The sequence below is a fragment of the Chaetodon trifascialis genome, chromosome 3 (assembly GCF_039877785.1).
Source record: "Chaetodon trifascialis isolate fChaTrf1 chromosome 3, fChaTrf1.hap1, whole genome shotgun sequence".
NCBI classification, from domain to species: domain Eukaryota; kingdom Metazoa; phylum Chordata; class Actinopteri; order Chaetodontiformes; family Chaetodontidae; genus Chaetodon; species Chaetodon trifascialis.
This window is the reverse complement of record NC_092058.1, coordinates 19,145,912-19,170,093: the sequence shown is the minus strand read 5'-3', so window position 1 is coordinate 19,170,093 and position 24,182 is coordinate 19,145,912. Positions and strand designations below refer to the sequence as shown.

The following is a 24,182-nucleotide window of genomic DNA, read 5'->3' as shown; positions in this document are numbered from 1 at the left end:
CGTGTCCTCATGATTATCATGATTTCCTGACTTTTTCTGTCGTGTCAGGTCAGGTCAAAAATTCTATTTGTCCAGTACCTCTTTAGGACCAAGAACATAAATGACATCAAGACATTAGCATTGTCATTCCGAGTATGTTAGCATGTTAATATTAGCATTTAGCATAGATATAAACTGCTACTAAATTTTACTTGTAGTTTTTCCATCTTTGTCACTGTCACCACAGCCGTTGGTGTTCTCTTCATAAAATGATCCAGTTTCACTTGGTTTTGCTTACTGCTCTGACCTTCATGCGCCCCTCGTTGTAGTAGAGACTAATTGAACACTAAAACAATGCTCCAATGAGTATAATAGACTGTAAAAGGTGTCCTTTCCATGCAGAGGGTGAATGAATCTGAGCTGAAAATGTTCCATTCAAATGTCTCATGTAGCAAACTACAGTACAGACCTTAACGATGTGAAAGGCAGTCACTCCATCTCATTTAGCCCTGTATTGGAAAGCAGTTCAGGTGGACAAGTATGGCTCTTGGGTGGAGGAGAGATAATGAGGTGATGGTGGTCAAAATGGCAAACAGCAGTTTGCTTGTAAATCTTTGTATAAGAGAAGAAATGGTCAACAGCAAAAAGATAAGAGTAGACTTAGGATATAAAGTGTATTCTCATTTACAATGGTGTCGAGATACAAAACAAAAGAACAGCAGACAGTGAAACAGTTACATACAGATTAATAACATGCTGTTGAGTAACATAGGAATGAAATAGATGAAATAAATAAAAGCATCCCAACAGCACTTTATCCTCGAGAGCAGTGCTCATTGTGTATGTTTATATATATTTTCAGGAATAATGCTGTTTTGAAGATATTTATTTATCTATTTTTGGAGTTTGTATGACAAGCCATCACACCCGTTTCTGTCATTACAGTGACTTCATATCCTCTTTAAAGCCCTGATTTTATTAGTATGACGGATTGACTGCATGTTTTCTTGGGGTACATTGGAGAGTTTTTACCCACAGTGCTGCCATCTGTAAAATAGGAACCAGCCCAACCAGATTACATGCATGTCAGTGCCAAACATGGCAGTGAGCTCTGTGGACTGTTTGCTATTTCTTCTCTCTTGTGCCTGGTTCTCCAAACACTTCTTGTCTCACCAGTGGTTAAAAACTGTAGCTAATTAGCATGTTACAGTTAACACTTTTTTAAAATTCATTTTTTGTTGAATCCCGCAGTTTCTCTTTGTTGTTTATATCTCTTGAGTTTTCTGATTTGCATGACTCTCTACTTTCCTTTAAATGGGTTTTTATTGTACATGATTATTGTCATATGGTGGGTTGTGAAATGCTTTGTATTGGATTGCCTTAACGGAAAATTAATTAAAAAATGACTACTTTTATAAAAGTTCTTGGAGTGTTGTACTTTGATTTTTGTACTCAGTGATTTAATTTGTTACTTAAAATACAGAAGAACGGTGAGGTTCATTTTAAAAATGGAGTCAGGCTGCTGGTGACTGATTAGCTGAGTGCTAACTGCTTGAGGGAAACTCAAATAATAAACTCATAATTTCACATTATTCATCACTTTCACAACATTTCTAAAACTTTAAAAGAGTCACAGAACAGATCATCCTGTCTGGAACAATATGGCAAGCGTGTTGTCACTTCTATGATATGATTGTTTCATCAGTGCAGTTGAATTTCCACAAAACCTCATGAAAGACAGCTGCAACATCACAATTGCTCTGTGGTTTCTGCATGATGGACAAGGAGTCAATGTCATTCAGGAGTTTGTTATCATTTGTATTGTCTGTATGACAATGTTCTGCCATTTCATTTTAAAAAGATATGAGAGGTCTTGTACACCTTTTTCAGAGATAAGATAAGACTTTATTGATCCCACACTGGGGAAATTAAGTCACTACAGCCTGTATGTTGTATTGACTGTTTTCCAATTTCTTTCCTTGAAGCAAAAAAATCCAAACCAAAATAGGGAACATACAAAAGTTAATTCATACCAGATTAATTAGCACAACATTAGAGGTTAAATCCCCATGTAGGAATATAACATACGTGGAAGTGTTCAGTTAGCCACCAAAGGCTAACTTGTTGATAAAATTGGTTTCAGTCTACATTTTTCAATTGAGGGATAAAACCAGGATATTACATAACACATTTTGGATATTATCTTTAAATTGACAAAGGAGAATGTGATAATCTATTTTCACAAATGTCCCTCTTCTTCCTTCACAAGGAAGCCACATGTTTTTTAATGCACCATCTTTGTCTGCATATTTTGTAAAAACTCCTGAGAACAAGATTCAGGATCTTTTGACTTTCAATAATTTCAACATCTCCGTCAGAATAAGGGGTAGATTGTGAGACAGTCAGTGACAGTGTACAATGCCGAATGATGTGAATGGCAAATGGGCTGCATGTATTTAGAGCTTTTCTAGGCTTACAACCACACAGAGTGCTTTAAAAGCAAGAGGCATTCACCCATTCACACACACACAGACACACACAGAGGCTACCATGCTCATCAGGAGTGATTACTATTCACACACAGAGCAATTTGGGACTGAGCATCTTACCCAAAGACACCTTGATATGTGGACTACAACCCACCGATCCTCTGATTACTGGACGACACACTCTACACCTCCTGAGCCACAGCCGTCCCAATGATAACAGAGTTATAATCATTATCTCTCTGAGCTGTAATCAGTGAGAACTATCATTTAAGATGTTTGCAAACATCTCTTACTGAAAGGTTATATTTGCCTTCACCAAGTCGTATATCAGTACTACCTAAATATGCTTTGATGATGCTCATACCTACCTATTGTCAGGAATCATATTAGATGTCTGAATTATGGAGTTTATTTTGAAAACCTGAATTACTGATTTGCTTTTCTAATAAATGAAGAGAAGCGGAATAGATGAGGGCAGAAACATAACAAATGCACATGGTTCCATACAGAACAGTGTTTGATCCCTGCAGGGCCACTGCAAAAACCCAGTGAAGCTGCTCCAGTGGCCTTTGGTGGCTCAACACTTTGCTAAAACACTTAATGTTGTTTTTTCCTTTAATTTGGTCACCCATCTGTGCACAGTTAGGACCATTTCCGTTCAACACAAGCCATGCTTCAATGTCCTCAGTATCCATTTTCAAATATGGCTAATATAACATCTATTAAATAATGTGTTGGAGTGAAGAAAAAGGCAGACACACACACACACACACACACACACACACACACACACACACACACACACACACACACACACACACACACACACACACACATTCATATGCTCCATTAAATCTAAATCAAAATGCTGTTTATAAAAGGTGCTAATTGGAGTTTCTTTCAAGGAAAAAAACAAAGGCACCCTTTAGAAAGTGCAAATATAGAACACTTAATTGCATCGTTTACAATCATTCTTCCCCTAACTACCACTTGGGTTTGTGAGTTGCAATGTAAACTAAGTACAAAATAAAGGAGAGCTCTGGACTTTTAACTTTCCTCCTCAAGCTAGGAGGAAACTTAGAAATGTCTTCAGGTTTTTTTTTACATCTTACACAAGTTTGCCCTTATTAAATTATTCTGTTTGCATCATGTCCTATATGTACATGTCTTGACTCAGCAGTCTGTGGTGGCATGGGTGACAGCTGTCATAAAACCTGATCAAACCCCAAACTGAATGTAAGAAAATACATTCACTTCAGCTGACAATAGCCTCTCTCAGCAGCAGAGTACAGCTGCTGTCAACATAGCAGGTGGTGCATAGGCTCCACTGAAAAATGCCGTATTATAACATAAACAGCATATACATGCAGTCATCTAATCCATGTCTTCTCATCAAACATCTATTCATGTTATTTCCAAAAAGCATGGTATCTGTGCGCCCCTGCCCACATTTCAACTGGCATTTACTGTCTGACAGGGATTCACTTGAACAGATTTCTGGAGAATATTTTCTCAGCCAAGAAGAAATAACAAGGTATGGGAAAAGAGTATTTCCAAAGGATGGGCTTTTTTAGCACTTGAGAAGTTACCATATATTTCAGAGGGTGAGAGAATTATTCAGACAGACTGAAACTAATGAGCACGAAAGGTTGTCCAAATAATGGTTAGATAAAGAAGGTGGCCTTTTCTCTACTGGCATCCTCCTTAAATATCTCTTTGTTGTGTAAGAGCCCTTTGCTGCATTGCTCCTGCATGTCAAAAAGTTCATGCACTTGCTTTCACAATACATTTTGTATGCATACTTCTCAAATAACAACCTTTAGTTAAAAAAAGGCAACGACTGTCAAAGTTTCAGAAAGAAAAAACAAAAATAAAATGCAACCAGTTTACTGAACCAAAACACACTTTTTGGGGAATATAATACCACCAAATTGTATGTCAAGCTTAAAGTTCATATTAAATGCACTGTATCTGCAAAGCAGACAGTGGTCTTCAGTTTGTTATTCTTGCACTGTTATGAATTGAAACTAAAACCACAGTTTGATCCAGCATTCAACATTTTGGGAAATAAGCTTATTCTCTGTCTCGCTGCTGGTTAGCTTAGCTTCGCATAAAGATGGCATGGCATGGCTGAATGCTGGCCCGGCCCTCTGTTTCCAGTCTTTATGCTACACTAAGCTAACCAGCTGCTGCTGGAGAGATATCTGACTCTCTACAAGAGGGAAAATAAGCTTGTTCCTGAAAATGTCAAATTTAAGGTAAACGCTTTTTACATTTATCCACATTTTCTGTTTCAAGATTACTTATTTTTGTATTGCTACGTCTTCTCTATAACTGATCACTTCACGTTCTCCCACTTAGACTTCACTTCTCAGATCAATAATTTAAGTTTATAACCTTAATAGTTTTCAAACAGGACCTCCAGTATTTGGATGAAATAGAAAAATAAGGTGTACCAAATTTAGTCTACCGCTAGCAAGTCTCATATCAGTTGCAACCCAATGTTAAACGACTCAGGTCTCAGATATCAAAAAGCAAGAGAGAAAAGGATAAAAAATTTACAACATTAACTGAGAATCTCATATCTCAAATTGTCCATTGTCAGATTCCTCTATGAGGTATTTCCCCATGTCCTCTACTCTGGCCCCTGAAGTGTTTAACAGAAGTGAACACCTCAAACACTTTGCCACGTCTATTTTTGTTCATCCAGATTGTCTCTTGGCCTTCCTGTGTTGTCCATGTATGGTGGGTATCAAACAGCACTTTGGCACAGGACCGCAGGCTGGCCTTTAACCTTTCTACAGCAGTTCTGCGGTCGTACTCAGGTACTGTTGTGTCTACAGTCTCCCTGTAATGAGATGAAGACGGCAGAAGCAGCTGGGATGTTAACAATTATCTGACTACTGCCAAGCAGTTATATGACTTGGCAGTAACTGGAGTCATCAAATGAGTGGCTAACATCAACAGATGCTCAGCTGAATTAAACCCTGAGCACCTTAACTGAACCCTAACCGCATTCAGCAGCCAAAACCTCCCTCAGAAACACCACCCTACAAATGCCTCAGCCAGTGAGCGAGTGAAAAATTTACCTGAGCGAATGAATCACTACTACCCATCTGTCTGAGTCAAAGTGGTGTCAAAGGCCCTGTTTTTTGTTTACCTGTCCAGTAATAATGTATTAAATATGGTTCCTGACTAGCTTTACAGATTCTGGTGCCTCTAAAATACACTCATAGTACACAGTTATGTTTTTAACGTCTTTGCTTTTACTGCTTAGCCATTTGTCAACCACAACATCATGACACCAGCGTCATGCATCATTGTGACAGGTAATGTTCATGGTGTTCATTACAAATTTTAGACTGAGAATACATTGGTTCCTTCTAAGAAAAGACACTTGTTTACAACATTTAATGTTCTTTGATTCGGAGGACTGACTTCTGTATGTGGTAGGTGGGCTACAGGGGCCGGTGTCAAGACTGGACAAAGTGCCTCTACCACAAGCGGGTCACCCTCCCTCTGAAGTTGAATTAGTATTTCTGGCGATGTTGAAATCCCTCTGATCATGTTTTCTAAGTCAACGTGATTCATCCTATAACAAGCGAGTAGATAAGTTTCGACTGTCGCCTGTAATTTGTCTCACCAGAGAGATTAAAAAAAGAAAGTTTGTCACAAGTTAACATACAACTATAGCCAACACTGTGAGTAAAGCAACAGTCTTGGGGATGAAAAATGTATCCATCTAACAGTCTGATTATTGCTCAAAGTTTCTGTGAAAAGCGACTTGTTTGCTGCCTCGGTCTGTCTCAGAGCAGTTTTTGACTCCGTATGCATACAGATCCACTCTGGACCTTTGTCATAAATCATTCCTTTCTTGAACAACATTTGCTTCAACTACAGCTTCTGCCTCTGTTTCTCTCTTGTGTGTCTACCTTGTGTTTGGCTCTCTTTTCCCACATTTGCCCTCTGGGGGTCCTCAGTGAGATTCAGCCCCAAAAGCTTCAGTAAATGGATGGACAGATGGATGGTCTCGTACAGACGACAGACACTCTCTCTGTCATCTGTCAGATTGTCTATACTGTTGTCAGTTTATAATATCAATCCCGCTGTGGGCACCGGGGGTGTGTCCTCCACCATGCCTTTGGTGGCTGCTGCTTGAGGAAAAAGGGGGCCTTTCTGTGTGGAGTTTGCATGTTCTCCCCGTGTTCACCTGGGGTATCCTCCCTAAAAAAAAAAAAAAAAAAAAAAAACACTAAAAACATGCAAGAAGACCACCACCTGACCAACAGTGACAAGAAGGAACTCAGTCCCCAGGCTCCGCCGTCGGCTGGCAGCCCACCGCTCCTGGTCTGTCACGGGGGAAGGACTGACCAGGATGGGTTAAATGTGGAGGAAGCAATTTCACCAAAGCATGGCATGTGCATGTAATGTTGTGTGCACCGAATAGCATATGCATGTTGTGTTGTGTGGGTGATTAATAAAGGAAGGATCTTAATCTTAATCTTAATCTTAATCTTAATCTTAATCTTAATCTTAATCTTAATCTTAATCCAGAGTCCAAAGTGACACCTTCACGGGCCTTACAGTCCAAACCTGAAAATTATTAAGATTACTTTCCAATTATTAAATTTCATTAAATTAATCCAAAAAAAAAAAAAACACAGCAAATCTTCACATTTGTGAAGTCGAACCATAAATTGTCATGAAAACGCCTTCAACGATTTTTGAAACAGCTGTAAATTAAATTTCTGTCAATAGGCTAAGTGATCAATTGACTAATCATATAGCTGTACTTGAATATACTGTTGGGTCGTTTAATTTATAACAAAGCATCACATTTTATGAGCTCTTTGTATGTTTTTATGTAAAAATCATAAAGTGCTGTAGCTGTCAGATAAAGAATAGTACTTACGTAAATGTACTTTAGGTTACATTCACCACTGCTGCTAACCAGGGTAAAGAGTCCTTTATTTTTCTGACATGAGTACAATGAGTCTTCCCTGTCTGTCTCAGTCTTTCCTGTCTCTTCTGGAAAGGCAAACAGGAAAGAAAGTGTTCCCTGCACTAAGCCACATCAACTAATTATTGTAATCATCTTGCTCATTACAGCAAGAGAGGAGTCAAATGAACCACACGGTCCCAAGCTTCTGATGCCATTTTTGGAACAATTAAACCCTAAAAGGGCAAGTCTTTTTGAATGAGGACCAGGAGAAGTGGGAACCAGCAGTCCTGAGGTAGTTCAATGCAACCACAAGACCTCACTGCTCTCGACCTCCTGACTACTGCTGCTGTAAACTTACAAGTTTAGTCCTTATGGCTACAGCCTCTGGGTAGTGGAAGAAACTGCAGATACAATCATTCAAGATGAGGCTCTTCTGCAGGGCAACTGGTTTCACTCTGTGCAATATGAAGCGGGGAGTTCAGGAGGTTCATGCAGCTGCTCCTCTCACAAGAAGAGAAGCCAGCTAAGGTGATTTAGACACCTGCTAAGGATGTGCATGACCTACATTTAGAGAACCTCCAGGCAGATCCCATTTGGTACTGGAGTGATAGTTGGGGGAAGTTTTGGATATCACACTTGACAGGGAACACTGAAAAAAAAAAGTTGGCTTATATGTTCAACTTTCTTGAGCAAAGGATCAGCTGGTTTCTGAATTAAGTGGTGACCTTTGTCTGAATGCGTCTCCGTTTACTAACGGCTGCAGAAGATACAAGAGAAAGTTTATGTTGCGAAATGTGACTCAGATTTGGTTAAATATTCTTCTTATGCGACTTGTTGAGAGGAACTGAGCTCACAATGAGAAAGATTTACAACCACCCTCTGAAGATCATGTAAAACAAAAAGCAAAATTGGCCAAATTAGCATTGTTTCAACATTTCCTCTATTTCAGCTTGATGACAGACACAGACAACAAATGAGGAAAAATGTTTTGATGTGCCATTTGAAAAGGGCACTCGCACCCAGACATAAAGGGCAGCAGCTTTCGTCCCCTGAACCTCAAACTCCCTCCAATTCAGGCTACTAACCTCATTCGGGACTGGATATCATAAACCTCATAATACATGCGAGGTGACACAGGGAGGTCACAGTATCTGCAGGTGTTCAGCTGTAACACTGAGGCCAAAAAGGATGTTTAGTCTTGGTCAAAAAAAAAAAGGCAACATTTTCATGAACATGTTAATCAAACAGGCGGCACAGTGGAGCAGCAGGTAGTGCGCGTGCCTCACAGCAAGACGGTCGCCGGTTCGATCCCCGGGTCGAGCAGGGCCTTTCTGTGTGAAGTTTGCTTGTTCTTCCCGTGCATGTGTGGGTTCTCTCCGGGCTTCCTCCCACAGACCAAAAACATGCTCATTAGGTTAATTGATGACTCTAAAATTGCTCTTAGTGTGAGTGTGAGCATGACTGGTTGTTTGTTTGTATATGTTGCCCTGCAATCGACTGGTGACCAGTTCAGGGTGTACCCCGCCTCTCGCCTGTCGACAGCTGGGATAGGCTCCAGCCCCCCTGCAACCCCGAAACGGGATGGTTGGGTATAGACAATGGATGGATGGATGGCTGCTAATCAAACATTAGAATAGGATGATGAGTAAGAGCAGCAGAAAGCAAGTAGGAACAAGGACTAGCTCTATGATCCTTGTGAATTAATTCATGTAGTGGAAAGTCGACGTCTGTTTCCTCCAGAGAATGAACAGACCAAAATATACAATTAAAAAATGAGCCACCATCTTTACCATCAAGGATAAATTATCATGTAGATGTAACCTCCCTGCCAATCATGCTCCAATCTGTGCTCAATAATTCATGAAGCGCACCCTCACCACTGGACTGGAATCTAAAACAAAGAGGAAAGTCTTGTTGAGGTGAATATTGGTTCTGTATATCATGCTCATTCATAAATATTGATGCGGGAAATATTTCAGGTTGTGAACATTGTCAGAGAATATCCCTCAAAGTCAGACGAGCATTGGCTTTGACAAGTCTGGTCTGACTTATTGTATCAATAGTATGATAAAAACATGGTTACTGAGAGCTAAATGATTTAGGAAAAGTGATATTTAGCTAACTCTATGCGTTAATATTAGTTCAATTGAGCCAATACACACACAGTATGTAAAGAGAGTTCATATGTGGTGTCTTGACTGCGACTCCATCACTCACCATAAGAAAACAATAAGCTCAGCACAGCTCAACAGAGATCAGAGAGTGACATTAGACATGACTATACACACACCAGGTTTTTTCTGGGATCTGCCACATGTGGGCCAGACATTAGCCGCAAAGTGGCTAATCCTGAAGAATAGTTTTGATGTTTATGTTAATGTTGTTGCTACATTTATTCAACTGCTATTACATGGATATGAGTTGTAAATGGGCTGTGCGCAGAACACAAAGCCCATATTCAGTCTTAACGTCTACCTCAGTTAGCAGTAAGCTAATAGAAAATTTCCCCAAAACAAAAGCAACAACCTGAGGGGAAATCAATTCAGCTCATAGCTCACAATACTCAAATATTTATATCTCACCATTAGGTTAACAGCAGGGCAGCACTATAACTTCACACTGCATATTCTGAACCCAGGGCTATCCTTTGCCCCGGGCTAAGACTTAACCCTGGGATAACTTCCCCTTTTCACACACACACCCTGCTGCTAACTTTTCCATGCGATATGGTATCGAGTCCTGCTGTGACATTACCCACCACAGGGGTCGGGGTCATCACTCCACAACCCTCAGGAACTTTGATTAAAAAGTTGAGCAGCTAAATTCATAACTCTAAAGTCTTTGTAGATGAGCAGCCATGTTAATATTCCTGCCCAGTAAGAATGGTTGATCAGCGTACTTGCCATCCTCCAGACATCATAAATCAGGAGAAGAAATTTAAGCAGGGTGTCTGGGGTTCATCCCCCAGAAAATTGTTAATTTCTGAGACAATTTTCCCACATTGTAGCGAATTTATGGATTAATTTTGATGTCGAATTGTGGAGTCAGGAGGACGGAGGGGAGGAGGGACTGAAAAATGTGACTCGCAGGAGAATCTGGAGGCAAAAAGTTTCATCTACAAACAGTAAAACTGTATGAGAAGAAAATGAAGGAGAGAAACACAGTGTGCAAAAACAGTGGATCCCGCAGGATAATTTTGTCCAGAAAACAAATAGATCATATTTTTCTTATTGATTATATAAGAGGTGCTTTCCCACAGATTTACTGATTATACCACAAAGGTAATTCATCCTCTGCCACCTTGGCAGCTAATGAAGCTGTTAACCAATGGTTCTGTCTGATAGTGTCGTGATTTGGTTTGTTTGGTTTTGTTTTTTCCTGTTTTATGTTGAAGGTTTACCTCATGTGGCATGTTCTGCTTCATTTCCTCTGTTTTTCCGTCTTTGTAATTGTTGATTTTGTGTCACCTGTCCCTCATTTGATTTCACCTATGCCTCATCAGTCCTCCCTCCAGTCAGGGTTTCCTGTGTTTTTGGACTTTTGCTTTGTTTTTTTTTTTACCCTGGTTATCCTGTTATCTCTGGTGTTGATCTTCACCTCTCCCTCCTGTAACTCTTTATTTGTTGCCTTTAATTAATTTGCTGAACTGCACCAGCTCTGCCTGTGTTAGTATTCCATGTTACCTACTGGACTCTTTATGACAGATTGATGCGAGTTAGAATAAAATACCAATGCGTGATGGACTCTTGCAGCATACTGCATTCATCAGACCTTGGCTGGTCTGTCCTGTCTGCTGTCTGTTTAGATGTCAGCAGGGAAAGTTGTCAGTGGCGATTATGGGTTTATCCCTGATATCTTTGAATAATGCTGGGTTCAAGAGAGCAGTGCAGTATAAGTAAGCTCTCTATTCATAAACACTTCATGGTGTTATCATTATGAATTATTATTATTAATATATGTAACTGAAATATGCATATATTTATGTATGTATTTCTTTGTTTGTTTGTTTTTTTAATAAGCTTTTTCTTCCTTTAATACACTCCTTGGTCACTGCTTTGCATTTTAATGCGATCCAGCACATCTGTCACAAAATACACATTTTGGAATTATTATTAGAATTTTTGTTGACATCGTCATAGTGATGTTAATTCTGTTGATTGTTAAGGCCATCGTTAGTGGTGGTGCTGCAGCCCGCTGGAAAGTATTCATGATTGTAAATGGAGAGGGAAAAACATTAGAAACAGCTCTCAGTATAATACAATCCACAACAACACCACTTCACTACAATACATGTTTTGGCAAAAAAACCCAGCCTGGCAACCTCCAGGGCTGAAAAATGAAGCCAACGCTGAAGTGCCAAAAACTGCATTTCCTCAAAAAAGCAAGTCAATCCCCAAAGACCCCCATATTAAAATTCCCAACTTTACAGCAGATATAAACATGTTTACAGGCTGGAACAAAAAACACTTTTGATCTCGATAGCTAAGCTCCCTGTTCATGACAACAGTATAGGGGTGATTTTTTTTATATACAACTCACCATTTAAATTATAGCAAGGCTTAATATGACACATAATTATGGGCATGGTTGCTTTGATTGACAGCTAGCCACTAGGTTTCAGCAACCAGGCTTCATTTGGCCCATCTCAGCTCCACCCATGTGAATCTATGAAATCTATGAGCAATGTTACAGAAACTGCCTCCATTGTTTTATACAGTCTATGAGAGAGATGTTGTGCTGCTGTCTTGTCCAACCTGTTCTCATTCACAGAGCATCAAATACAGCCAGTTTGTCACACCACACGGTGTCTCATACAGATGCTGAAGGGTACTTTGTGCGCTCTACCGGCCTTTCAACTAACTCCACTGGGAACCCATTTGCAACAATTAGACATCCAAAGCACCTGCTCTGGCTGTCCAACACCCTTTCATCCGAGCAAGGCACAAAACCCTCCTAACCCAAGCCCTGGGTTAAATGTGTGTTGAAATGTGCCACTAATGTTTATGTTCTAGGTTGACATGTGACTACTCTGTTTGGCTGACTTTAGCCCCTGATACCTTTTAGCCCAGTGTTGAGTTGCGAACCTCAGAAACTCAGGGCTAACCCTGCTCTGGGGCAGGGCCAGAAAGCCTTATAGGCTAAAGTCTGTTTTACACTTTGAAACATGCTAGGATTGTGCAAGGGTGAAAGCCCTCTTAGCCTGGGGCTAACAGCTCCCATAGCCTGGAGCTAAGAAAGTTGCAGTGCGACAAGCCCTAATGAGGTATCATAATAAATGTGTCAAATAACCAATCAAAAAGACAAGTAAGTTCATGCAATACCACGACCATACCAATACAAAGTTCAGCGCATAGGCAGATAGCAGCAGTGTGAGCAAGAAACACAAGCAAAAGAGCAGCTGGGAGCAGCACAACTGCAATCATTCAAACCTCCAGAGTAATAGCAGAACTAGCAAGCAGCAGCAGTACTTGACAAAACTGAGCTACAGAGTGCCAGCTTCAAAAGCCAGCCACATTGCATAAGGTGCATTTGATATATGTTACAGCAAGACGGCAGCAGCAGCAGCTCCAGTCTAACTGAACTTGATCAGCAGGCTTCACTCCAATGTGCACCTGTACAGTAGAGATAAGACCAAGTGGACACAATGTATTTTAAGAAGAGAAATGTAGAAGAGAATTTAAACCAGGACCATGTGCTTTGTAAAAAAAAATTCACCAGCAAAATGGTGAAATAAGGTAGAATAACACAGAGCGACATGCTGGGAACCTTTACTTGTAGCAGCATTGGCGGAAAAACAACAACACCTGCAACTATTGATCAGGTGTTTCATCACACAGGCCCAGAGGAGAGGATCCCAGCTAAGCTGACAAGAATTGAAAGCTTTTCTTCTCTGGCTTCTAATTTCCTTTTGGTGCTAATTCGAAAGATGCAGAAATGACTCCCTTTGGTTTTACAACCATGAAGCCAGAAAACAAACTGATGCTGCTGCCACTGTCAAACATCTCCAACCTCGTTTAATGGTGGGGGTGGGGGGTCACGTCACATGTCCTTCCCACAGCAAAGACACACCCAGTTTAACATTCTGCTCCACTGAGTACTTAAAGACAAGTTCGCTGTCGCTGTGTGTATTTATTTATTAGTCAGAAATCAATAAAAACATTACACGTGGGTTTCAGTTATTGATATCATTATTATCCCCTCCCCGTATACATATATACTGTTCTTTAGTCTGTGTTAATTCTTCTGATTGTCTTTGTTACTGTACTGCTGTTCTCTCACAGGCTGCCTGTCTTAGTGTTTTTAATTAGTTTTAAGTGTCATGCTGCCTTGTCTTATGCCTGTGCCTAAAATCACAGCATTATCAGAGGAGATGATCCAGCAGAGAATTCACAATTATCTTTACTTACTTTGTTCACTTTATTTTCTTTTACTTTGCTTTTTTTTTTTTGCATTAATGAGGTACTGGGTGTGATTTTGCTGTCCATTAAATGTGAGCTTGTGACAGTATCGAAGGCAAAGTCACTCTGTCACTGCTTCTGCTGCAATTGATTAAATCATCACCTTTAAGCATTATGCATTCAATGTATAATGTCAGTCAAGAAGCTTCACATCCTCTACCCTCTCAGATTTTTAATGAGTTTGTTGCATTTTACTCTCAACAGATGAAGGATGTGTTAAGATTTCGTTGTCCTGTTATGGAAAAGTAAATGAGTTTTGATGATGTTTATTTTATCTGTGACTTGTGGAAACACAAAGTTGTATGTGTGTGTGTGTGTGTGTGTGTGTGTGTGTGTGTGTGTGTGTGTGTGTGTGTGTGTGTGCGCGCCCCGTCACACTGTCTTTAGTGTGTCAGACAGCACAGATGTGGCTGTGACCTCCCTGCTGATTATCCTGGTGCCGATTCCTAATCAGGACTCTACTCTTTCCAGTAGCGATGATCGCAGCCCAATTTCCATTTCATCCTGCGAGCACAATGTGTTGGATTAATCGTGCTTCTTCATTGTTGAAAACAAGACATTCTTTTATCAAGATGAGTATAATGTGGTGTAAAGAACCAAAAGAGATGACTTAGTGGAACTACAGAAATATATATTTGACAAGACATTTTTGATTTCATTTCAATTCATATCAGAATGTGGGATTAATACGACTGACATTGAAACACCATAATTGGTCTGTAACATTAACCCTCCAGCTTGTCTTTAATCAAATTGATTCTGAGTGGAGGGAAAGGTTTGGGAATGGATGCTGGTGTCGGTGTCACAAGATGGATGCCAAGTTCTACAGGTGGAGGCGGGTTAATACGGTGCATGCTAATGAGTGAATGGCTTCCTTGTGGAGAGAGAGAGGAACAGAAAGTAGTGTGAAAATATATGATCTGATACAAGTCTAGAGAAGTGAGGCACCCTCAGACGCAAAGCTGTTCCCAAGCCGTTTGGCTTGCCTAAGCTAGTGGTACCAAAAGATTTATAAAAGATTAAAAAAGAAAGGATTATAAGTGTTGACAGAGATGCAGCAAGTCACCCTCGATTCAGCAGATAGTACCAGCACTGAATAATTTAGTTTGTGTCTCTGGCCTACAATACAGGTCACTGCACAAAGGCACCAGCACACATGTGCATGGTTGGTTCAGTTTGTAGACGAGTCACAGTTTGCTGTTGTATGTATTTTGTGATACTGTGTGATGTTGCTGCTTGTCTGTGCTTGTAATCATCCTGATGTGTGTGCCCACTAGGTTCTCACAAATATGCACAATCACCAATGGAAACCTGTTGTAATTATGAATGTGAGTGATCAGATGCTGTGGAAAAAACATTATTGTTTTGGTGATCAGCTTCAATTCATTTTCTGTCACAGTGTGTGTGTGAACCAGGGTGGGGCAGCGTGCCACAAAGAACACCATCAGTAAGTGAATGTCGCCATCTTTTGGAGAAAAAAAGCAACAGCCAGTGTGCAGTGTGTGTGTGTGTGTGTGTGTGTGTGTGTGTGTGTGTGTGTGTGTGTGTGTTTTCTTCAGGTGATCAGTGGTCAAATTTGGGTCAAACTGTTGTCCAAACATATCTAAAGCAACCGCGTCATGTTTATGTCTGTGAAGACTCTCATTCATCCAGGTCATGGTCCTTCTACTTGACATGCAAGTAAAGTTCAGAAATAATGTAAATAAAGATCTGAGTTTGAGTTTACTTTCAACTGTAGCACAACTTTCAGAAAATTGTTGGTGCCAGTGCTCTGCATGGCCTGGAGTTCCCCTGTTGTGAGCAGCAAAATTACATTAGCATATGAGAGAAGTCTGGTTCAATTTGTTCCATCCCAGTTGTTGTCAGCCTGACTGTGCACTCCTTCTATCTGTCTTTCAGCATCTTAACACTCATTTAACCAACAGAATGAGTATTTTCTGTAGAGTTTTACAGACGAACACGTAGCTGCTTTTTGAGCTGCATTTTAAGAATGGCAGAATGGTTTTTCATCACTGCTGTGGCTACCAGTCCTCAGGTCTCAGACAGAAACTAGTTTTCTGTCCCTCTCAATATTTCATTACTGTAGCTGTTCCTCGTAGCCCAGGTATAAATCCATGTCTATTTAGATGGCCAAAATAAAAACTAGAGAGCTTTATGTTCCTAAAGTAAATACTGATTGCACAGCAATCTGTGTGAAAGCATGCATATATACATTTAAGAAATAGTAGGGAGGAGAATTATTTGCAGTGTCAGCTGTTGTTCATCATGAGTTTCTTGTATATTCATTCATTTGGTTTGGGAATACTAACGAATTTCACATATCTGCATGTGTGTTTAAATTTATGTCACTGCGCCCCATAAAGCACTGATCACACTGGTTTTACTAAGCTTTCTGAGCTCTCTGGCTGTAAAAACATTCAATTTGAGTATCAGGGGAAAGTATTTAAACTATTTTGCACCTTACTATCATTCCTGCATTCTAGTCCTGTGGATCAGGCTTCTTCAATGAAGGTTTTTTTCAACCTAGCAGGCCTTATTTTTGATCCCATAAACCCAGCTGATGGTTCATCTACATTATACTCCATTATTTTTATGTTTGGTTACTACCTCAGTTACTATCAGTTACTATCAGTGAGGGGCTCCATCAGTGACAGGATGCTACATCCAAATTGTGTGAAGGAGAGGTATTGCAGGTCATTCCTTCCTGCAGAAACTGCTCCAAGTAATCAGTACAATAATATGTATACAATCTGTGCAATAACCTGTGCAATAATGCAATAATGTGCCATAATCAGTGCATAACAATCTGTAAATACTATCTACAATTTCTTAGGATGACGTTATTCTTTTATCCCACTCTTGTATATATACTTGTTTTGAATTTGCATGGCACTTGTTCTAATACTTTGTACACTTCATTGATGCTGCTGTATATTGGAATTTCCCCTCGTGGGACTAATAAAGGAATATTGAATTGAATTGAATACCTCTTTCCATTCCAATCCAGTTTTGAGAAGCTGACTGACTTTCTCATATCAGCTGAAAAAGAGGGGATAATGCTATCACTGCCACAATAATGACATCAGCTGACATAACTAGCTTCAGGTTGAGGTACGCCAATGATAAGCAAGTCACCTCCACTATGAAATGCTGCAGCAATAATACAAGTTCTTTTTTTATTTGTCAAAGATTAGAGATATCTGTCTCTGAGATTTCTGCCTTCAGCCAGTGGAAGTGAGAGCATTTTTCTCACATTTCCATGATAACTGGAGGCAGTTTATTATGTGGATTATCCTTTCATCTCATCTGTATTGGGCGCCAACCCTGGAAAGTGATGTTGCTGCTGAATTGTGTAAATTATCTTTATAATATACCATGAGCACTACAAATGAAATTCCATTCGTTTCATTTCTATTAAAGGTGGAGGCAGAAATTATTACTGAGCCTCTTTAATGTACCCGTTGCACAGATTAAGCCTTATTTGCATTAAAAGTTGTATTTTCATTGACATTTCAATTTGTAATAGATGTGATATTATAGAGCAAAATCAATGAGTATAACTCAATATATATGAACAATGTTTTGTGATTCTGGACACATCCCTGCATGTATGCTTCAGTTTAATAAAACTCCCCATGATGTTCATGGTGTTGAAATATGGAAAAAGGCCAAATGTTCAGACTTTGTTCTGCAGGCAGCGGAAGCACAGTTATTTTTTCATTACAGAGTGGCTTTGTGGCTTCCTCTTATTTGAACTGAAAAAGCTCCATGTCAAGCTTAACTGAACACATTATAAGTCACATACTGATTTGATTTTCCTCTCTTAAATGCAAAGGTATATATCCATCATTTACACTAAACGAACAGATGAGTGGACAGATGTTCTCTTTTCCTCCTCCTCCTTCTTCAGCTCTGGGACATAAATGTACATGCTGGCCTATTACAGTAATCCTAAATGAAAAATCTATGATCGATTGAGGAAATCACTGTTGCATTGACAGTTTTGGATGAATATGTTCCAGGCGTTGGTGTCAGAAGTCAGATGTTGAGTCATGCACTCAAAAATGTTAGTGTTGACAGCAAAAAGTACTTGAACCAAAAGTAAAAGCACTTATGCAAATAGCTCCATTCAGAGTGTTTAACATATGTATATATTTATTGATTTAGATTTATGCTTCACTTGATTGAAATTAGTGATACAATAACATGTGAGAAGCATTTCAGTGCTGCAAATGTGTAACTTATTTTAGTAGTTTTTATACTGAGGGTTGTATTTCTTTTACAATGAATCACATTTGACAAAACAATCTTATGTTTCATATATAAAATCTTATCCGAAATGTAACGTAACTGCAGGTGTGAAGTATGTAGTGCAGTAGAAGAGTAAAGAGTAAGAGTTCAGAGTAATATTTCTTCCCACCGCTCATTCAGGTCAATAAAACCGGAAGTTCAAGAGTAAGGTTTGCGGCTGCGCTCTCGCGCCGATCTCAGTCATTCAGCAATAATGGCTCCACCTGAAGCACAGGTCGAGTGGCAGACGAGGGAAATTATCAACTGTCTGTTTGAGGACGACCACATTGTTAGTCTTCGTTGCATTCCAGTTAGACTGGACGCTTCTCTGACCGACGGCCCGGCGGGGAGCGACGGTGAGTTCGGTTGTTCAGCTCCGGTAATGTTGTGTGTTACGTTCAATTTCCGACGGAGAACCAAAGAAAAGATGCCGTTCGGCTGCTGTTACAGTCAGGTTATGTCCGAGCATACATGAGATACTGTAGCTAAAAATACTGAAACCCATGATGAACTGTACACGGCAGGTAGTCTCACCCCGCGGATATGGTATTTGTCCCTCCGCCCTGTTGTAGCATGTTGTTGCTAGTGATGCTGGTATAACCAGCATAGCAACAGCGTTATTAGCAACACCATGCTGGTGTACCAGCATAGCTATGTAGACTCATCAGCTGACGGTTTTTCTAAGAGGGCGCCCGTCCATTGTTTTTGTTATTGACCAATTAAATATCTGACATTACTGGTGTAGGCTACAGGCAGGCACTATGCGCCTTTACTTCACTGTTTACCTCTTCTGTCTCGGCACCTACAGCTTGTTTTCAGTCCCGTATCGGCATGTATGTTCAGTACGTAAATTACGCAATGCATAAAATACGTCCGTGACTGCAGACGTTCCGCCTGCTGTCCATGCTTATTAACGCTTGACAATACCTGTGCTCCTGTGTGTGTTTATTTCAGATCACTTTGACCCAGTTGTGATAGCTGATAAACTGAGGACTGTGGCCGACACCCTGAATGACGACCTCACATTCAAAGCTGCGCTGGCTGACCTGAAGAAAGCAGCAGCACAGGAGGTATACATACACACACACACACACACACACACACACACACACACACACACACACACACACACACACACACACACACACACACACCTTATTCCAAATGCAGCGTTTTGATGAAGCGTTTGGAAGATGGGATATGCTGATATGATTTGTGTTGTAGGAGCATTCTTTGGACATCTATTCAGCGTATTCAGAACATGCGGCCTCTTGCTGGTCTACAGTCCGTTCTGTGTGTTGCCTAGCAACAGTTTGTAAGGCTGGGCTAAAGATGCATGCGCAATACAAAAGCCCACATTTCTGGTCAGAAGAAGAGTCACGCTTACTTCTAAACATGATGACATACTTGGATATCAGCAGGTTTTTTTATATGTGCAAATGTCACAACACTGACCTTTTCAAAAAGGTGGTTGAAGGAAGTTCAATGGAAAATAGGTGTAGCAAGGAAGACCCACCTTTATGTCAGCTGTGATGTGTTTGCATTGAATTTCCTGCTGTGTGATGTCTTGACCCTTGTCTCATCTCACCCTAGGCCGTAGAAGCAGCGTTCAGCCATGGCGTGGAGGCTCTGTGTAAGACTCAGGTCTCTCAGAGGGCTGAAGTGAGTCCAGAGATGCAGCTGATCAGGGCCTCAGCAGCCTTTGGGCTTTATGTTGTCAAATCATCCCCAGAGCTGAAAGATAGAGTCAAGAGTGCCATGGATGCATTCCTTAACCAGCGTGTTCGCTCATGGGTGATCAAGCAAGGTGGATGGGTAAGTAGGTTTTTCTTATTCTTTCAGTTGTGATTGCTTGCATAAGTCAGGACAGCTGGACGACTACAACATTAAAGCTAAAGGAGACTTGATGTGTGTTTGATGTTATGAGATTAGATGTTAATTATTGCTAGGGTCAAGGTTTTTAAGCAGTGCACCAGCCCTTTGCACCCACACTGAAACTAAACTATATGGTGTCAGTCCAGGAAGTTACCTTTCTCATTGTGCTACCCCAGACGTTTTAGTGCAATATAACAGTTTATACAAGCAGTCAACTTACAATAGATAACAATGTACTGTCATATGATTCATGATCGATTCGAAATTCAGCCATACAAATGAATCCAATTCGTTGACATATCAAAGCTTATATTTCACCAACAATATAAGGGAAGAAGAGGAAGGTTTTGATCCAGCATGCAGCAAGTTTATTATTGGAGGTGTGTCTCAGTACATGCCATGTAAGTTGAGTTTCACTTTCTTTTCATTACCTTCCCTCATTTTACGAGAAATCATTATGTAGGCAAAGTGCTTCCTCTTCCATTTTATCAAACCACCTCGCCACACTGGCACAGTACAGCAGCCATTACAACTTCCCTGATGTTACCCGGCTGATTTAATTCTTATGAAATGAAGCAGCACTGGACCTCACTACCCTAATTTATAGGAAATAGCTGACAAGCTTATCATTGTTTTACTTCTGTAAGTGAACTCTAAAATAGATTGTGAACTTCCTGCGTGATCTATTTTGGTTAGATTAAACTTCTTCGTCCGCTTCAGATCCAGAAGAAAACGCTGGATTGTCTGTCAGCTTTTGCAGCATCATGATGCAGCCTCACCTGGCAGAGCTAACATGTTCAAGCACACTTTCTTGGTGGAATACTTTGTTAGACGAACGCCATGTTTTACTGTTTACTTCACTTGTTGCAATCATAGATAAAATGATGTTCTGATACAGATCCATCGCTCAAACGGGATTTCCTGAATCATATTTATGTGACCAGCACCTGAACACAGCCCCACCAAGGGATTTTTTGTGTGTTTTTTTTTAGCTTGAATGCTTAATTAATTGTTTCTAGGGGGGGTTTTCTTGTCATTTAAAAAACAAAACTGAGCCAATGCACGCTGCTGTATTAGAATTTGTATTTGTATCTACTGTGTATGCATCCTGCATTAATACTTATTATACTTATTACTATTGAATGTACAGTAAAACTAGCTAAAAAACAAGTCATCTACAAAATTGTAATTTGTTTTATCCACACACTGAAAAACCATGCAAATGTTTTGAAACGGCTGCATCTGCACCCTTACATTGTCGCTCTGTTTTAAGCCACATGTCCAGTTTCAGTCTGAGTGACTCTTGTGTTTTATGACCTTCTCTAAATTCCTGTTTGTTGGTTTCTTTCAGGACAAAGTACACATTGAAGACTGAATCTTGCCAAAACAGCTTCTTTGTAAAGAACAACCACCTGAACAGCAACATTTCACCAGCCGACCTCGTGGAAGCACTGTATCAGTCTGAAATCTGTCCGTTCAGGGTTCTTTCGTCACACAGGCAGACTTCTGACGGCACATTAAACGTCTTAATTAGAATTAGAAAGAGTTTTCACATTGAACAATCTGGTAGTAACCCCATGCTCTGGTGATGGAAGTCACAGGTTGATGCAAACCATGTGTGTTAAGACCTTTTATAGGAGTAAATAAAATGGATTGCAGCTGCAATTGAGATAAATAGTTTCGCTTCCTGCTGACTTGCACTCTTTGCACCGGTTGAAAAATAATATGAATTATTAAACAAGCAAGTGGGTTATTATGAAGTAGACGCTCGACAATCGAAATATGTCCCTTTCATTCTCATAAATCGAATGTTTTTTCATCACAAGACACTGACAAGCACAACATGATACTAATGAATTTATTCTCCGCTGCACAGTTAGAAAGAATTCTTGATTGTCTTCTAAGTTTTCTGTGCGATCGGTGGTGAAGGCTCCGATTTTATGCAGGTATTTTCATTGGGCTTCTGAATTTCTCACTAATTTAAACAATAATATTTAAGTTGATTAGTTTTGCTAATGGGGCTCCTTTTGCTTGTCTTGTTGTACAGAATTCACAGAGGCACAAACAGTGAAACCGTTAAACCCACCTTGTTCACACTTTCATACCTGTACGCATCCAATGTGTCATTTTTGGAGCTGAATCATGCTGGGACTTCAAGTACTTGATTGTGTTTTCTTTCACTTGTAACTTCCCAAAAATCTACGGGTATTTTCATATGTTTTAAGTTGTTAAAGCTTGATTTTCTTTTGTGTTTTTTAAAGTCTGCTGAATGACTTAATCGCATACAGCTTTACATATATTTGGGTTGTGGTTGTTCAAAGTTGTAAACAGTGAATGCAATGTTTAGATGGAGTTAAAATTAAATATTCAAACCCAGACATGAAAGACTTGAATGATGCTCGTTTACATGTGCAGGGTTGAAGCAGCACACTCCACGAAATCATTAAAATGTTTTGTTGTCAGCTTTGTCGTTATTCACGGCATATAGAAGACCTAATGAAAAGGGCACTTTTTGGTAATTTTTTTATTAATTTCAATAAAAAAGAAAGTGAAACTTTAAAATGAGTTGTGTCTTAAATTCTGGACATGATAGATATTTTTGTAGAGAATGTTTTAACATTTTGTAAACAAAACTAAATACTAGAAATGTGGAGATGAGCTCATTTTCAGTCAAAATAGTACTGCTGGTGCATGTTTGCAGACTTTCTGTGCTGAAATCTGGCGATTGTTAAAACAAAGCTTGACTAATGAACACATCACAAACAACATGCTGTCAGAAGTTGTTGTCCTGTAACACAATCATCACCTGCAGCTTTGGTCTGTTGAATGACGATTTCCACGTCGATTCTGGACGAATTTCCCTGAAATTGTTACTTTAACTCAAACTCAGCTTGGAGTGCCAAATGGTGGGATTTATCAATCAAAACTAAAATTTGATGACAGAATCTTTGTGTCACATTTTTCGTATTAAGCATTTGGCAAACCTGATCCATATGGTTTCTAATTAGGCCCAACAGTAATAACCCATCTCTTCAATGCATTTGAGCTGGTTCCAGCACAGTGACAGCTAAAGTGAAACCAGGGGGGTAAACTATGAAGCAAGACTGACATTTCCAGGCTTTCTTTACATAATCTGGCTTGATAAAACCTAAAACCCCAGTCAGAGATAATGAGCATCAAAATAGTGGTTATCAACTTTCTTTGGTAACCCAGATATTCTTCATCTGTCTCTGGCGTGTTTGCATAAAAAGGGGCATTTGGTGCATCAATTGACTCTTTTGCACAAAATAAGCAGATTATGTGCCGTCTACTTCAGCCAAGAGGAGCAGATTATAACAGAGAGCTATGCATAGTGTAAACAAGGATATTACATAAAAAAGAGCAACATGCAGGTAAGACAAGAGGGGCATGCTGGCAGAAAACTGCTAATATCAACTCACTCTCATTGAAAACTGCACTTCCTCAAGCTCTTAAACTTAAACACGATATTTAGATATCATACTCTGGAATTGTGTTTTGGTCTGACTAATGAAGGGTTCTAGAAAATCTTTTTAGTCTTTGGCCAAATCAAAGTCAAACAAATTTCATTGATCAAATACTGTCAGTGATAAATACCCATAGACTAATCAATTATGTAACATTCTTTCATTCTATGGATGATGTGCTGTGTGAAGATTAAAGCGTTAATATTACCTGAAGCAAATCGGGAAAAAAAAAAACCAAACAAAACATCACTCACTGAATGCATGTTGGTTCCCGCCATGAGGGAACCTCCAAGGCTCAGAAATGAAGCCAACGCCAAGGTGCCAAAAACTGCAGTTGCTCAAATGGCCACTCAAAAAAAAGCCAGTCAAACCCAAAGATAGATATTAAAATTACAAACTTAAAGCAATCATAAACATGTTTACAGCCTGCTACAAAAATCTGTTTTGGTCTCTATACCTAAGAGTGTAGAGTGAATTTTTAGATAATTCACTCAAGTGCTACCAAGATGGTAATAGCACAATCCCCTGTCACTGAGCTTCATAATGGCTTTTTAGAAAACTATGGGTGTTGTCATGGAGACTACATCCGTGCTTTATGTTGTCTGTGGTTCAAAAAATCACAACTTGAAGGATACAATTTGTGCTACTGTTATTACATGTCTTC

At 39.7% G+C, this 24,182-nt stretch overlaps 1 protein-coding gene across 1 annotated transcript; it reads left to right on the top strand.

The window, feature by feature from the left end:
- Positions 1–18,363: 18,363 nt before the first annotated feature.
- LOC139329044 (bcl-2-like protein 15) lies at positions 18,364–22,591 on the top strand. Its single transcript, XM_070959167.1, has 4 exons — positions 18,364–18,514; positions 19,113–19,228; positions 19,752–19,973; positions 21,385–22,591. The coding sequence occupies exons 1-4, from the start codon at positions 18,373–18,375 to the stop codon at positions 21,406–21,408; spliced, it is 504 nt and encodes a 167-aa protein (XP_070815268.1). The 5' UTR covers positions 18,364–18,372; the 3' UTR covers positions 21,409–22,591.
- The last annotated feature ends 1,591 nt before the right edge of the window (positions 22,592–24,182 follow it).

Coding starts and splice junctions, on each gene's coding strand:
- LOC139329044 (XM_070959167.1), top strand. CDS start 18,373: ATGGCTCCACCTGAAGCACAGGTCGAGTGGCAGACGAGGGAAATTATC. Junction 18,515..19,112: donor CGGCCCGGCGGGGAGCGACG/GTGAGTTCGGTT, acceptor TGTTTATTTCAG/ATCACTTTGACCCAGTTGTG. Junction 19,974..21,384: donor TGATCAAGCAAGGTGGATGG/GTAAGTAGGTTT, acceptor GGTTTCTTTCAG/GACAAAGTACACATTGAAGA.